Source organism: Protomyctophum parallelum, assembly GCF_964188405.1.
Source record: "Protomyctophum parallelum genome assembly, chromosome: 5".
Lineage (NCBI taxonomy): Eukaryota > Metazoa > Chordata > Actinopteri > Myctophiformes > Myctophidae > Protomyctophum > Protomyctophum parallelum.
The window spans coordinates 10,802,645-10,820,341 of record NC_139702.1 but is presented as its reverse complement, the minus strand read 5'-3'; the positions used below and the strand labels follow the sequence as shown (position 1 = coordinate 10,820,341).

General features: G+C 42.7%; 1 protein-coding gene across 1 annotated transcript; it reads right to left on the bottom strand.

Moving 5' to 3' along the window:
- Positions 1–11,889: 11,889 nt before the first annotated feature.
- Positions 11,890–16,662, bottom strand: LOC310859240 (uncharacterized protein; the record flags this gene model as incomplete). Its single annotated transcript, XM_083765642.1, has 3 exons — positions 11,890–12,891; positions 14,903–15,100; positions 16,476–16,662. The coding sequence occupies 3 exons, from the start codon at positions 16,660–16,662 to the stop codon at positions 11,900–11,902; spliced, it is 1,377 nt and encodes a 458-aa protein (XP_083621768.1). The 3' UTR covers positions 11,890–11,899.
- Positions 16,663–17,697: the final 1,035 nt, after the last annotated feature.

Below are 17,697 nucleotides of genomic sequence, written 5' to 3'. Positions count from 1 at the left end.
AGGGTGTGACACCAACCTCTTGCGTCCGGTGAGCAGCCTGGCCCCACTGGCTCCCAGCCTGGTCCCCAGCCTGGCCCCCAGCCTGGCCCCACTGGCTCCCAGCCTGGTCCCCAGCCTGGCCCCCAGCCTGGTCCCCAGCCTGGCCCCCAGCCTGGTCCCCAGCCTGGTCCCCAGCCTGGCCCCCAGCCTGGCCCCCAGCCTGGTCCCCAGCCTGGCCCCCAGCCTGGCCCCCAGCCTGGCCCCACTGGCTCCCAGCCTGGTCCCCAGCCTGGTCCCCAGCCTGGCTCCCAGCCTGGCCCCCAGCCTGGTCCCCAGCCTGGCCCCCAGCCTGGCCCCACTGGCTCCCAGCCTGGCCCCCAGCCTGGTCCCCAGCCTGGCTCCCAGCCTGGTCCCCAGCCTGGTCCCCAGCCTGGCCCCCAGCCTGGTCCCCAGCCTGGTCCCCAGCCTGGCCCCACTGGCTCCCAGCCTGGCCCCCAGCCTGGTCCCCAGCCTGGTCCCCAGCCTGGCCCCCAGCCTGGTCCCCAGCCTGGCCCCACTGAATTCGGGGCAACAAGCCTGTCTGTCAAACATGAATATCTATGTGAGTCTCGAGTAGCAAGATGATCGGAGATCTCAGTCTTCATGCGTCTGGTGAGATCTAAATTCATTGAATGGGCTTGAATGGCGGAGAAAACGAGCACTATAAGAAATGATGCAGACTGCTTTGAAAACGACTGTATTTGCATGGGGATCACCTACCCTTGCCCGTCTGTGGCATTGACGCAGGCGACACTTCTGCTTCATCCTATTACTGCCTCCAAACTTCAACTTGTCTTTACAGAAATCACAAGAGCCACAGTCTGTCTGGAGCAGGCATGACTGGCAAGAGCCACAGATTCGATACTTACGTGGCTTCTTATGCTGAAACGGAAAAAGGACATCAGAGACATTTTCTCCCAAGATAAATTACATACATTGACAGATCAGACTTTGCAAAGAGTAAAACAAAAGTCACATATGAAATAGCCATGTAGCCGCAAGCAATGGAAAATGGAAAATGTGCGACCTGGCCCGGAGGAAGCCCGGGGGGGCACTCCTCTGGAGCCAGGCCCAGAGGTAGGGCCCATCAACGAGCGCCTGCAGGTCGCCGGGCTTTACCACGGAGCCCGGCCGGGCACAGCCCGAAGAAGTTACGTGGGCACATCTTCTCCACCACGTGGGGTGGGCCCACCACCTGCGTCAGGAAGCAGTGGGGTCGGGTGCGCTGCCAGAAGGGTGGCAGTGACATTGGAGTATTCAGACGGACCAGACCCGGGCAGCAGAGGCACTTTGGGGACGGGGAACGTCACTACGCTGTGTGTGGGGTCTAGTGCTGTCAGGCCCGGATGAACAATGGAACTTAGTGGAGATTACGCTCCAGGGCCCACAGTTTGCAAGGCCGTGTGCGAGACTATTTCAAATAGACTAGGTACAGCTGTTCCGTCAAAACCGTATTCATAGGTCACCGATTTCAATGTAACACAGTGGTTCTCTGTTACTTATTTTGCACAGTATATTGGCAGTAACTTGCACATCGTATTTTGCACAGCCATGCATTTATTGTTGAATGCATTGTTTCCTGGTTAGCGGAGCTGGCCACACAGCTGATTCAGTAAAGAAGGGGCTGGACCATGTCAGGATAGCAAAGGGGGGTCATGATCAGAGACTTCTAATATTTGTATGGCTTAAGGTTATTTATTTACGTATGTATTGAATGTTCAAACACCCCTGTAGAATGGTACAGTCCATATTCAATCAGTTCAGCTGAGTATAAAAGGCTGCCAGTGTACTGAGGTTTGGGCCCGATGTGAGTGGAGCATCAGGTGTGCATCAGGTATGTGTTCCTGTGTTGAATATATGTACCATATGGGTTACACCAGAGTTTGGGTTTGGTTGGTGTAACCAACAAACGACTAATGATCTCTTTCTGTCTACCTTGCGAATGGGACACATGCATTTACGTTTCTTGCAAATGCGATCATGGGCAAGAGGCCAGTCCAGAAGTCCAGGCTTGCAGTTTACACACTGCCCACAATTCACTGTGTTATGACAAGTCACACAATGCTCCCACGGAAGCCACTATAGCAGAGAGAGAGAGAGAGAGAGAGAGGGAGGAGTGGGAGGGGCGCATTATTCCCTTATTCCCGGTTATCGTTAACCGGTCCTTCACTAATTATATAAGATGATACCATGTGTTGTCTACTTGCTCCGTGTCTCAAAGGTGGGCGGGGCTGTGGACAGTTCAGAAATCTGACCACCAATGACATAAGCCGGTTTAGTCCTTTGAAACAAGAGCTCAAAAATTAAAACAATGAATAATGCAAGAATATGGCTTTTATGTCAACATGCTAACTTTTCAGGATGAGAAGTTGAGTAGTTTCCAATAGTTTGGTATCCCCATCGATGAGCTCTTTGTAGGACGGTTTCTTTTTCATTTAAAATTCTTATCCCACGATTTTGTAACCAATTTTTTCACCCAGTGTCAATTATCTAATGTAATCCTGGGCGCTACACTTCCTCTGCCAACCTGGGGGGGGGCAGCGGACTGACCTCATGCTTCTTCTATGCATGAGGAGTCCAAGCTGCTTCTTTTCACCTGACAGGGGAGAGTTTCCTCTGTCGGACGTAGCGCGTGGAAGGAACACGTTATTCCAACCAGTTCCTTTCCCCTCCATCAGGCGTCCCAGCGCCCCCAGCGGGAATCGAACCCAGGACCTTCTAGCTGTGAGGCGACAGCACTACCGAAGTGTCGAATCTTAACTGTCCACAGGCTCCACATCGCACAGTGATTAGAGTAGATAGAAATAGGGCCATCTTATTTAATCAGGGTTGAAAATGGGTGACGTACAAATATATAAATAAAAGTAAATATGTGTAATGAGTAAATAAATTGTGTATATAGTCCCAGCTATCCAGTTATGACAACTTACGAGGGCTTCAACAAGTATGTTGTATGTTCAAAAACCAATACTTTTCAGGAAATGGAAATAACCTGTGTTCAATACATAAAATGTAGTTATTGTTTAGTCACAAGCTCTTGTTAATACTTGTCTTTGCTTAAAATGTTATACACCCCCAACCCCAAAAGGTTGGGGGGTGTTAGCCCAATTTTATGTGTCTCCCAATAAAATAGTTGAACCACCAGCTGCTCACAACACGTTGCATGATGAAAGTATTACTGATGTCATTATTTGTTTTAAGCACAATAACCCAACCTGTGTATGCCTGTCAAGCTACAGTAGATTTAGTTTTTTGTCATTCATTCATTCAGATATGACCCTCCCCCTATGGGATATGACCCTCCCCCTATTATTGCAATGGCCCGAGCTTCACCAAGTGTCAAATCACCAATATATCCTGTCAAATGGCACATATGATTCCCAACGTAGAGAGGATTATACCTCTGGTTTTGTCTGCTGCTCATGCTGGGGACGGCCTTTCTTCCTGGTGGAATTCTTTGACGGTACTTTGATCTGAAAATCGAGTGGATGATATTTACATAAATATTTACATGGATGGATGGATTTTATTTTGTCATTGGACACAAGTGTACAACGAAATTAATCTGTTGGCATCAATCCAATGCAATACAAAGAAATGGACATATAGTACTGCAATATGTCCATTTCTTTGTATTGCATTGGATTGATGCCAACAGATTAATTTCGTTGTACACTTGTGTCCAATGACAAAATAAAATCCAACGCATCCAAATAAAATCCAACGCATCATATAATGTTTCCTTATGACAGTGCCCATTTGGAGATCTCATGCGTAATTTTTTAACATCATGCATAAAACCTAATGAGAACCATTACCTTTCTGGAATGCATCAGCGAGCGCTCCTTCGTTTTCAAGGCTGTTGTGATCATTACAAAAGAAAGATGTTAGCATGAGGACCTTGTGTCTAGCCATTCCCATGTCATACTCACAATGTACAGTCCACAACACAAATGTTTGTCAAATGTAGTCATACTCACACTGTACAGTCCACAACACAAATGTTTGTCAAATGTATTCACCAATTAAGTACTCATGCGATCCGTTCATTCAATGTGTATACAGTACATTGAATAATAAGTAGATATAACGTTGCACTTAAAATATAATTTTGAATACATGGGCACTCAAATGCAAAGTGCAAGTTGTCTTGGGACAACCAATACTTAATATTGACTCACTTTAAGCAATACATCTGGTTTGTCCAATGTGATTGATTAATGTATGTCAGCGGGGAATAGTAGTTAAAGGTCAAATTGCCCTGCGTCACAAAGGAATGTCTCAGAAGGTAGGAAAGGCAATGTTACATAATATTGCAACATGATAGACAAAAGGATTGAATTTTTAAAGTAAAGATCAGATCTTGTATACAATTTTGAATTATGTTCAAAACAAACAAATCATTCTGCATGTGTTTGTACTGTAATTGAGAATGCAGAGTTATTTGGAATCATTGTCCACTTTTTGACCTACCCCGACAGCTGGGACAGTACGGCTTCTTCCGTAGTTTGTCATACCGTGTCCCTGCAAACACCTGAGCACACTTGAAGCAGACGCTGCAGAGAAAGGAAAAATATGGCAAGAACACAACACAAATAAGCTAGTCGCATTTTACGTTAAGGTGCAAATGAATCAGCAGGAGTTCATGCACATTAACACATTACTTCATTCACCCATTTATACCTGAGGACGATTCTACAAATGCCTTCTAAATCCTGACAGTTTTCTGAAAAACCCTATGTTTCTATGTCAGTCGTTCTCAAACATTTTCATGTCAAGGACCCCCAAGATTATATGCAATTGGCCGCCGACCCCCATCTGAAAATATGTTGATCCAGGGAACAGTGGAGTTAATTATGAATCAAATGAACCCTAGAGTTCTGTTGGGAAATGGGAGAATATGCTATAAAAAGAAATAAAAGTTGACTCACATAACATAGTCCTTCTTTGAGGAGGACCGACGTTGAACCTCTCGCTTCCTCTAACGAAACAAAGCAGGGACAAAAACACAAGATAACAAATATGATAATCTATGAAAATGTTTAATCTCTAATCTCTAACGTTGAATGCCCCTGCTTTAAAGCCTCATTTATTATTTGAATCGTCAAGTGAAGCGTTTGTAGAGCAAAGCATAAATCAGGGTTAAAGTGACCAAACATCTCTGTACCTTCAGTGCATCGCCAAACTTTCCTGATTTGAAATGGAACATTGACAAATCAATATGGCCCCCAAACAATGACACCATTTCCACGCAGCTTCTCAATCTGTCACCGTTTGGACTGTAAGGGGAGAAAAACCATTAAGAATGGTGGCAGATTACAATGAAATAAAGTCACATAAACACGGTTTCACACTGTTTCCAACCTGACTATCATCAGACTGTTGAATAAGCCAAACCTTTTCATGTCAAGGACCACCCGACCAAAGTAAAATATTTTTTGCCATGCACCCCATCTGAAAATATTTTGTGCCAGGGGGACCCCCATACAAGATTTGCATAATCTTTTAAAATAACAGATGTATAAGCTTACAATGCGTCGCAACTCGACGCATTGTGAGCTTCTGATGCTATTATATATTAACTGATTTAGCTGGGGACCCCCTCAAGGACACCTGGGGGTCTCTAGACCCCACTTTGAGAACCACTGGAATAAGCACTGTGCCCGCCTGTCACGAGGCTGTCATGACGAGACAGGCCACCACACAGGATTTGTTTTCTTTTTTGTTTTGTTTCTCTACAGGACAATATTCTGGTTCTTTAACTGCCTCATCTCATTGCTATATGATGGTTGAAATTCTTTATTATCTCATTTTCAAGGGGGTCCTAGACACAATAAATGTGTACACATTTTACCAAAATAGAGTGGGAGAAAAACAACCAAATCAACCAAACAATGACAAATATACAAAACAAGTAAACAAACAGACAAGATGACAAAATACAAAGAACAAACAAACAAACAAAACAATTGAACACATCCTATACTGTATCTCTGCTGTCAGGAAGAAATCACCTAACTCCAAAATATTGTTTTTGCGACTTGTGCTTGCATGAGAGGAGAGGAGGCTTTAGCAGACAGTTTGAGGGCCTAATGGAGTTAAGAGGTTTCCTCCCGACAGCAACGAAAAAGTACATAATATCACTGAGTATGTAAAATTTGTATACTGTAACTTTGTTCAGTGAATACATTTTTATTTTGTCCAATCTGTATAGTAGTGTATGTTTATACAATACAACTTGTACATTTGGGGTGGTTGTATGTGGTGTCTAGGTTAGACATTTATCCACCTGCCATGGGCAGGTGGATAAATGTTACTTTTGTGTCACTTTCAGGAAGGTGGAGTCTTCTTTCAGGTTGCCTACTGTAAGTGCAGGTTGCACAAGTGCTTGTTTGAGAGGGGACGCTAACCATCTATAAGCACAACACGAGATACATTTGGCACAGAGACATCAGGTGGCATTTACCTGAGGTAATAAACGTCCGTTCTGCCAACAGTTGCGCCTGAGTGACGAACAATCTCTCGCCGTTTCCAGCCCTCTCCCAGTACAGGCCAGTCCACCCATCCCTCGTCGGGACGTGTGAAGCTACAGTATGGGGTGCAGATTACAGGAATGAAAAGCAAAACAAAATCTCAAGATTGAGAACCTAATCCGAATCTTGGGGTTTTATTTGTGAAACAGTGTGAAAGGAGCCCCCTGCACATAATTATGTTTTGTTTTCTAAAGTATTAGACAATAACTCAAATTATGTTTTGGTTCTATAATTATAAAGTTCCTGTTGTTCTACGTACAGCCTAAACGTTTAACACACCGCAGATTGAGGCTTTAGCGTTTATGAAATACATGACCATGTTAGTTTGACCAATTCAAATCAAATAGTATTAGTGTAGTAGGCTTGACTCAAGAGCAGCAATGGTAAAGTTACAAAACAGAAAGACATATTCTGGACACCAAATTACTGAAATCAGTCCTGATGACTGAGAAGTGAGAACTTGAATCCATGAGTTTATACCTAATAATATCAGAAGTAACTACAAAAAGTGCCCCTCGGGGCACAGGTCTCCACCAGGTTAGGTTATTGTGGCCATTTCTTATTACGCCTTTGATGGCAATTCGATGATTTGAGGCATTTTGTTCCAAAAATGTGTTTTGCAAAGATCCACATTATGGTGGCGCTATAACAGGCCAATGTGAAAAGGGTGGGATTTATTCTTCATCCTAGTAGGAAAGTGCGTGACACATTTCACATACATTGCATGCTATGATCATGATTTGAGGCTTTTTGTTCAAGACGGGCCTATCCTGCAAACTTCATATTCCATCCAAATAGGATGGAATATGAAATGTCGGACTGATCCGCCTTGAGCACATGAGATAGTGTGTAGCGAACTAGCGATGTGTGCGATTTTGGACAGATTCTGGATGAGTAATATCAAAAAATGTGTTTTACAAAAGTCAGTCTTCCTGGTAGCGCTATAAAAGACAAAAAGCTGAGCGGTTCAGGCACCTAGGCCGGTAATCCAGCCTGACAGTGTGTCGGGGGTTCGAGTCCCGAGCCCGTCGGCCTTTGAGCAACAGGCTCGGGAGTCGGGACTACACTTACTGTCTCCTCTTTCCACTATTTTCTCCTTCTTCCGTATTATAGTTGTGCTCAAAAAAACATGGGTGGTCAAAACTCTCTGTGTCTTTGTTTTCCTCGGGTCCTCTGTCAGGGAACAGATTCTTGGGCTGTGCTTCATTCATTGTTCCACCTGTGTACAGCAAGTCATAACAGTGTTCATAAAATGAATTAAAGTTGTTTTCTATGATCAGTGAAAGTGTAATCATCCATATTCTGGGGATGTCATAAGAGGCAAACAGTGTGCAAAGATAGACTAACATTCTGTGGAAATAGCTGATCTACAAGCTCAAGGTAAGCTATTTTCATGCTATGCCATACAATTAACTATACGGTTTGAGTAGTTAATTTACATTGTGCTGGACAGCTTATCTTTATCCCTTGTGAACATGAATCAACTGTACTGAGACATTAGATGGCATTTACCTGAGGCAATACATGACTTTACTGCTGACACTAGCATCTGACCGACAAACAAGTTACGTTCATTTCCGGTCCTCTTCAAGCACAGGACTGTCCTGCCAGAGAATGGATTCTCAGGCTCTGTCATATTCATCGTTTCCACCTAAAAGTGACAAAGGTTTTCATTAAAAACATGTTCTTTACGATCAGGCTACAGTGAAAGTGTAATTTACACTGTGCCAGACAATAGTGTACTGTAAATGATACACTAGATGCATGCTATCCTGTTTGAGGGACGCTAGCCCCCTCCTATATGTCCAGCTATGAGTGTTTGTGTAAACACAAACATTGTTTTGCTAAAAAACTAGTGTAAACATAAACATTGCAGACAATGTGAGGAAACAAATTGTGATTGGCCAGATGATGTATGATGATAAGAGCGCCCCTCACTTCACAAAGACAAATCCAAAACATATTTCCTGTGCTGGACAACGTAGGCCTACAGTAGCCTACAGGCTACATAGCCTACACAGACAAGAGCACTGTCTTAAACTACAAGAAGTGGCCCTCGCGCGTGCGGGCACATGTCTCCGCCAGGATTGACATTTGGATAAAATCAGAAGGACTGACTATATAAAAAAGTGTTGCATACATGTTTTTTCTTGGGTTGTAGGGAGTGTGCATACAACGTTTTACACAGATCGGTCACGGTGCAGTATTATGTGAAGACGCGACCTGTTCTAGCGCCACCATGAGGCTGATTTGAAAACTGTCAATTGGCATTTCTTCCTCAGACTAGTGGGAATATGCGTACACAGTTTCACCCCGCTGCGTTGATATAGCGATTGATATAGTCTATCCCCATGCCTTCGGCCTGGTGGAGACAATAATCTCCTAGATTACACATTAACAGTGTATTGTAGTGGGCATTTTTTAACTAACCTGTTTATATAACACGACGTGATGAACTGAACTAATATTAAATTCCTCCTCCCGTCTACCTGGCGTGCGTGCGTCTTCTTCTTCTTCTTTGTGGGCTTTTTGACGGTTGGCATCCTTTGGTTGCATTACCGCCCCCTTCTGATCCGTGTATGGATCAGACAAAACTATAACATATCTTGCACAAACGTAAAAGTATATTAGTGCCGCCCCTTTTCCATCATTTTGTTTTTGTTTTGAAAAGTTAACCTCGCGTCACCATGCAGGCTTTCCACCTCGGAGGAAAGCCTGGTCTGTGTTCCAAAATCTCTGTGTGAACCGGTCTGGAGCGGATGGTAATTTACGTCATGTTGTAGTCAGATCATCAAGTAGGAAACCACAAGGCGGAATAGGTACCCATTCATAATACTGATTCCGCCTTGTGGTTTCCTGCCAGGTGACTACAAATCATTGAGTAACATGACGAAAATTACCATCCGCTCCCGACCGGATCATAAACACGAAATGGAATGCTGCCCAGGCTTAGAAGTATAATCCCAAAATAGGGATGATAGCTTTAAAGTGGCTAGATGTAAATGAGGTGACATCTGATCTGACATGACAACACTGCGACAGCAATACATGTAGGCTGTTAAGGCTCATACATAGTCTGGATTTTCGGTACGGTGACCACCGAACTCTGACGTCACGAGCCGCGGTGAAGAGCAAACCACCGCCACCGCTCCAGCCCTTCTCTCTGTTTTTACTCACCATCGCTCAACGTTATTTCAGCTCCGCTGGTCAGCTCACCACCGGAGCGGTGGTCACCTCATCACCTAAAATCCAGACTATAGGCCTACTATATGATACATAGCTCATTTTAGACAGGTAAGTCTTATTTTTAGACATTGTGTGTGTTTCAAGATCAACCCCTTATGCCCTCTTTCAGAACGACGAGGGCACCAGGAAATAATTCACCATTCATTTTCCCCATTGACGTTTCAAAAAGTATAGAGGGTATGCGCATGCATAAAGTGAATGGCAGATCGAGTGTCAAAGTGAGTGACAAAGTTAATTTAATGTTGTTTAAAGTAATTTAATGCAATCAATTGAAATGAAATTGGAAGGACACAGAAACACCTACAGGCAGAGAAAAACAATTCCCCACCAGGAAATGAAAAGGAGTTTTACAGTACAAGGCTGCCACATGCATTTCTGCAGAGGGAGTTGCAAGGTTGATCATAGGTTCGCTAAGAGCTCCCTCTAGTGGAAAGACTGACTGGATGTAACTTATGTCCCTGGCAGGATTAGGCCATTGAATAAAGTTTGTGATTATAAAATGGTCTAATTAAATAACCGGGTAGAAAGATATTGCGCATGTGGGGTGTAGGGAGAACAAATTGTTTTAAAAGCATTTACAATAAAAGAACCAGACAATAACAAAGCCACAACCAAGGGACACAGATGTTTCCGCGACACATTGAGAGCATGTTTTCGCTGCGCAACATGGCTCCAAAGAAGATGATGATGGCTTCTATATGGAACCAAAAAGCATGAAATCAGTCATGGTGACTGAGAACTTTAATCCATGAGAATGAACCGGCCGACATCCGGTCTCCCAGATTGAGCTAACAGACAGGTGATGTGGATGAGAGAGACTGGGCGGTCGGCGGTCGCAGACCCAGGCCTCAGCAGATGGATTGGATTGGTGGAAGTGGAGTTAAAGAGCAGGACAGCAATTTGGTGGAGACAGGACCAGGTAATGGGTTGATTAAATTGGCAGTATGGTGCTTGCAAAGAGATAGAGGGAGAGACAGAAAGAGAGGGAGGACACAGAAAACACAAAGCAACATGGAACATAACAGTACGGTAGTTATGATCTGACAAAAACAATGAACCCCCAGGGGTCCTTGAGGGGGTTCCAGGGTGGTCCCCAGACAAATGTGTCAATATATCATAAAAATCAGTTGAACCACTTTACCCCTGTATGCTTTAGCCATTTGAAAATAGCTGATCTACAAGCTCACAATGCTATGCGATATGATGTAAGTTTAGATGGATCCCCAAAATACAACCTATACGTTGTTCTACCTTTGATGCCGGCTGTCTCATCAGCCTATACATGTAGCAAAATAACTATTTAAAAAATAATAATGAATCAGGTTTTCAGAAACCTTAGGTCAGGCCCTATAAGGCCTTCTCAGATTCTACCTCAGGCATCAATGGGTTCATTTGGGGGTCCTTCAAATGAAAATGTTTAAGAACAACTGCCATGGACTACTTAAAAGAAAGTCAAAGTCACTTGTATGTGAACCCTTTTGGATTAGTCAGTTATGAAAGGAGTGCAACAAGACTTGTGAGGTGCTCTTTTTTATTTCTAGTAACAGTATTTTATATAATGTATAAGCCCAAAACTCCATGCTCACATTTTAGTCCCAAAAAAGGATCGACTGAACACTAATTGCTACAATGCCTGTGCCATGCGCATTTCTGTTCGCTTTCATGATTCCGAGGATGGCATCTACATGATGTTGGTGGCCCAATGGACTACATAGTTACTAATTGTGATTAATATTTGCATTTGCAATTATTACAATTATTTGAAATTATGATTTACAACTACAGATCATGAGTCATATTTGCATTATTTTCCCACACTGAGAAACAGATAATTGTGTTGATTTAATTTAGTCATGTTGATATGGTCAGATTGTGTGATTCCCCTGCTTTGGTAGCTGTGACTTTTGTCACTAAAATAGTTAATTGGTCTATCATGTGTCAGCTCAGATGGCTGTTGGTGTTTAACTAATAGCTTTCTCCCCTTGTATGAACCCCCATGTGTTTCAGCTTTCTCCCCTTGTATGAATGAACCTCCATGTGTTTCAGCTTTCTCCCCTTGTATGAACCCCCATGTGTTTCTGCAGATGGCTGTTAGTGTTCAACTAATAGCTTTCTCCCCTTGTATGAACCCCCATGTGTTTCTGCAGATGTGTCATTTGAACAAAGCACTTGCCACACACTGTACAAGTAAAGTTTGTTTTCCCTGTGTGAGTCCTCATGTGTTTTTTTAGATCATACAGTTGACCATAGCTTTTTTCACAAACTGCACAAATAAAGGGTTTTTCCCGTGTATGAGTCCTTGAATGTATTTCCAGAGAAATCCTTTGAGTAAAGGCTTTGCTACAAACTATACAAATAAAGGGCCTTTCTCCTGTATGAATCCTCATGTGTGTCTTCAGATGTGAATTCTGACCAAAGCCTTTACCACAAACTGCACAAGTAAAGGGTTTTTCACCTGTATGAGTCCTCATGTGTACTTTCAGATAACTCCTTTGAGTACAGAGTTTACCACAAACTGTACAACTATAGGGCTTGTGTTTTTTTAGATCACCCATCTGACCAGAGAATCTGCCAGAAAATGTACAACTGATGGGGTTCTTCCCCGAGTGATTCCTCATGGATGGAGTTTGAGTTGATGATTTCCGGTCCTGAAGATGAAGCTTGTTGGTCAAAGGCAATGTTCGTCCTTCCATATATGTCTTGTGTGATTTCAGTGTGTTTAAAGCTGACTGATCTTCCCTGGTCTCCACCCACACATCACTGTCTTCAGTGTCATGTTCAGAGCAGTGTGAAGAGAGGAGTTGGACATCACCAGTTGATTGTGATGCTCCATAGTCCTCTACCACAGATTGTGTTTTCATGTGTTCAGTTGAGGTGCTAGCTACAGGCTCTGTCTCTCTGTTTTCATCACCATATAAACTTTTCAGTGCGAGGAATGTCAACGCTGACTCATCAGCCTCCTCTGGTTTTTCAAGGAGCTCCTTCGGTTCATTTTTAATCTGTGGAGGCTCCGGTTCGTCCTGGACCAGACTGTGGTTCCTCTCTTGTTGTTCAAGGGAAGCCTCCTCTTTACATGCAGGGAGATGCAGGAAGTCTAGGCAAAAGATTAAATGAGAGTAACAGTTAAATCACTAAATGTTTGTAAATAAATGCTCAATTTCTAAACCATAACCCGCAAAACTTTAAAAAAAATCATTTTCACCTAGAAACGCCATTCACACTTTTTATAATTCAGCTGACTGTGGAGACACATGCTGGAACTTTTTACTTTGAAATGTTTTATAGTTTCTGAGTTATTTAACTTAAACGCCCAATGCATTCTCAATGGCAATAACACAAACTTTGGCACCACGTATCTTGGGCACAGCACGCGGGGTAATACCAAAGACGTCCATAGACATCTTGGGCACAAAATGTGTTTTAACTTTGAAACCTCCCTACCAATGAAGTCACTGGTCGCCAGGTTTCACTAGTGCTATGCTGCCATCTTATAATATTAGTGATTGTCAGTAATGTGAAGACGGGGATGAAAATGGGTGAAGAGGTCAAAGATTGATAACCAGTCACAAATCTCGAAGTTGAGTCTGAAGTCGTTGAGTGTGCGACTTACTTTAAGAGCGACTCGAATCCAAGTCTCAAACACGAGTCCCCATTTCAGGTGTGAACTCCTTATATTTAATGGTTAAACGGTTAACCCCTAGTTCAAGTTGGTTCGTCCCTTGTGTAAAAGGGTAAACAACGTTTTAAAAGTTTGCTTCCTTCACCAGTTACACAACTGCATAGTTGCGTCTCAGAAATTACATTGATTGATTGACAATTTTATTCACAGTTTGTAGATTAGATACAGTTCAAACCAAAAGGATAAAACCAGAAAAAGCACTAAGACTTGTTTACATCAGGGACCTCCATTTACAAATGTAAACTTAACTATTTTAGTAACCAATTTAGTTTTACTGCACTTAAAAATAACAAGATGACATTTCAAACCAGATGTAATTTTATTAATTCATGTACATATTTATTTTCAATTTATGAAAGTCAGCACGCTAACTTTCCTGGAACAGAAAGGCTGTAGTTTCCATTCATTTTGACTCCTCATCGAAGTTGTGATTGGTAGACTAGGTTTCTGAACTTTGTACAGCCCACCTCTGTCTGAGACACAGAGCGAGCAGTGTGTGTGTGTGTGTGTGTGTGTGTGTGTGTGTGTGTGTGTGTGTGTGTGTGTGTGTGTGTGTGTGTGACGTGTGTGTGTGTGTGTGTGTGTGTGTGTGTGTGTGTGTGTGTGTGTGTGTGTGACCCGTTCACATGTTTGTCTGATGGAAGTCAACAGACAAATCCACCAACATTCTTGTCACGGGGCAACCCGTGCCCTATATATATATATATATACACATGAAACTGTTTCCTATAACAGGCAAGGACTATTGTTTTAACCTTTATTGAAATTGTAATCACTGATTGGTTAGTTGTCTCTCCTGCACTGCTGGTGGCATTTCCCTTGATGAGGAAGGGGCCAAGTGCTATGCAGGAGAGGGGTGTTTCTCTTGATGCTTTGAGTAATTGTCATTGAGTGTTCATTCTGTTTTATACTTGTTTAATTGTAACACATTATTTAGAATGTTTAGGTTACTTGTATTCAAGGTGTTATTTATGGAAGTATTTATATTGAAAGTATTTATTGAGAAGAACTGGTTCTAATTGATTCTGTGTCCTGTGGTAGGATCCACTCCTATTTAAGGGAGGCTGCAGGGACAGAGAAGTTAGTTGGATGTCGGCATTGACACAAATAACATCCCTGAGGGAGAGCTACAGGGCCTTGTGTGATCAGGGTACAGCCTGAAGAGAGCTCTCATCCTGTTTGGGTTTTGTTAAGAAGTGTTGCCTAAGTATTTATTTATTTTTGTCCTTTATTTCGTTGCCAGTATTACAGTTTGCTATTGATAATTATTGCACTGAACAATTCTGGACGACTGGACTTTTGGTGGAGGAGTTTGGGGAGAATAAACGCCCTTAACTACCATTCCTGACTGTTCTTGGAGCCTTGGCCGTTCGGGCAACTTTACAATTCTAATCATTATTCATAGTATTGGTGACTCTTTTTTTACCTGAGAGAGTGTCGTCCCTTGTCTCCCTATCTAGAAATGTCATCATTGACCCCTCAGCCTGCTCTGGTCTTCGAAGTAGCGCCTCCTCCTTTTCTTCTTTAATCTGTGGAGACTCTGGTTCCCCATGGAGCAGACTGGGGCTCCTCTCCTGTTGTTCAGGGGAATCCTCCTCTTTACACACATTAAAGAGTGGGAGATCTAGGGGGAGAGAAGGTAACATCAGCAGAGAGAAACTAAGAGCTTTCTGAGGTGGTCTGCCTTTTGGAGGAGATTGAGTCTCCTAATTTCCTCCATAATTTCTGTCAAGCCACACTTCAAAAGTACAGTACTGATCGCCAGTAACCAGAGTTTCAGTGGCGTGCACACATAGACACCCTTGCCCTCTGGACAGCAATGTGCAATTTTGAAGAAATGGTACAGTGTGTGGACCATGGTGACATTGATCAATTCTTGATATAAAAAAAAGCTTCTAATATATTATTTTATGCCCCAAAATCTATAAATCTCACACTATTAAGGCAACCGGCCAGTTCCACGCGCAGCACAAGGTGCCCTTTTTCACTTGAGCACCTCTAAATGTCTGTGCATGCCACTGCAGAGTTTCCCATACATTACATTGTCTATTTGGGCAGTAAAATAATTTATTTTCTGTGTCAAACAATGATAAGTTAGTGGTTTTGTAACTCAAAACCAAGTTATTGATTGGGAACAGTTTGCTCACACCGATATTGTACAGTGTATTACTGTACCGTATATACAAAGTATCTCTACACATGATTATGCCTTTATTGCACTTTTCTTTTGCTATGATGATGATAGTTGTTGTTGCTGCTATAGTATAACAAAGCATTGTCCATTTTTGTTATGTTGATGTTGCGATGTATTGATCGGTTTCATCTTGTTACATCTCATTACAATAGGAAGATATTCAGCCTTAAAATCCAATATAAATATAAACATTATTCAACAAACCATCAAATTCTTTGAGGGCCTCTGCCAGCCAAGGGCCCTCAGCATTTACCGACTATGGTCCATTATTAATTACTCCCACTATAACACAGAAGGATAATACACTACAGTAGTGCGGTACACCAATGATCCAACTTACTGCTGTGAGTGATCTAGGATAGAATGTTGTTGTTGTTAACCTTCAATGTTCATTTCTCTCTTACTGTTTTTCATGTCATTAGTCTGTTGTGTTACCTCCTGACAAGAGGTACCCAATAATGCCTTTAGATGGATTCAAGAAAATGCACAGAAAGACCCAAAAATGTGTTTTTCATATTTTGCATGCCCATTCAGAAACGTTATGGTTACATACATTACATGTTAGGCCTACAGTAAAGTCTTCCTGTCCCAACAACCAATAAATAGAGTAAAACACCCTGCCAGCCACACATCGTACTACAGAGATAGACATGCACACATATTATTACTATTTAGGTGTTCTCATGACAAGAAGATTATTCATTCCTTTTTCAATAACTGAAATGTAGGCTATAGATTGTGCTGGTTTGGTTTCAAAACAGTTTTGAGGTGTTTCTTTCTTTTGGTGTTATACGCATGTACCAACCTGCTGTGTGTTGTTGTTTGATGTCCAGGATTGGACTATATTCACATTGGGTTTCAAAGTGTTGCTGGGAGCGGAGAGTCTCGTCCTCGTACTCCGTTAGAATGATTTCAATGGCTCCAAATATCTCCTCAGTAGCCGCACAGAGACGCTCGTTGATCAGGCACTTCAGTGTTTGTAGTAAAGTCATGTTTACAGCAGAGTGATTTCAGATCAAAACATGGAACAAGCAGCTAACAGTGGGTCAGTAGAATGCAATGGACTTCCGGGTATACGCAAGGAGTATATTGAAGAAGGAGACGACGCACGACGGATACCTTCTTAGCCCTGGAGGCTGCGATAACTCTGACGCAGTAGACGCACTGGACCAGGGCGACCGTGAGGCTAGTGGCGAGTGGACTAGAAGTCTAGAACAGATGTTCCCGACATGATGTGCCACTGGTACGTGAGAAGGGAATCCCAAGTTTTCCCGTTGAAATCCATTCGAAAACACGAGAAAAAAGAGAGAGGACACACAACAGTGACCAGACCTGAGAAGTGAGAACTAGGAATAACAGGAATAGCCTGCACCAGAATTTGCAGCGGATTTGCCGTTGCGCAAAGAGCGCGACCCTCAATCACCCATTGGAATGCAAATGCATGCCTTTCAGCCTTTATATTGTAGCCTAGTCGTGACTGCATGGCAGGTATGTATAATATGTCTATTTGAAAAACTTTAGTGCTTCTGAATCTGATTGTGCGGGGGAGAGGGGAGGGGGACATATCCAAACAGCGGTGAAAAGTTGACTGTCCGTTCGAATGAAAATACCAAGGATTCGTCAGCGTACGCGTCACTGACTGATTTATAAATGGCTTTAAAAGTCCGTGTTACTTCCGTGTTGCGTAGCATAACAGTGACATCACTGTTTAATCCTTGGTATCTTTACCGTGTGCTCAGCGGGCAGCAGCAGCGGAATGGATCATCATCATCAAGGGATCAACAGCTGCAGCCTATTTTATCACGTCCGCGCTAAAACACTACACGGTGACGGTACAGGATTATTATTCCATGTCAAAACATTCAAGCATCAGAAGATGATGTTACCCAGGTAAAGTAATGCGCCACTCTGCATGTTTAACTTTTGTTGTCCAAAGTCATTTCTGAAAAAGACATATAAAGCCTAATCTTTTTCTTAAAAAAAAAAATCATCATCATCATTGTCGATATAACACCATTTAGGTCAAT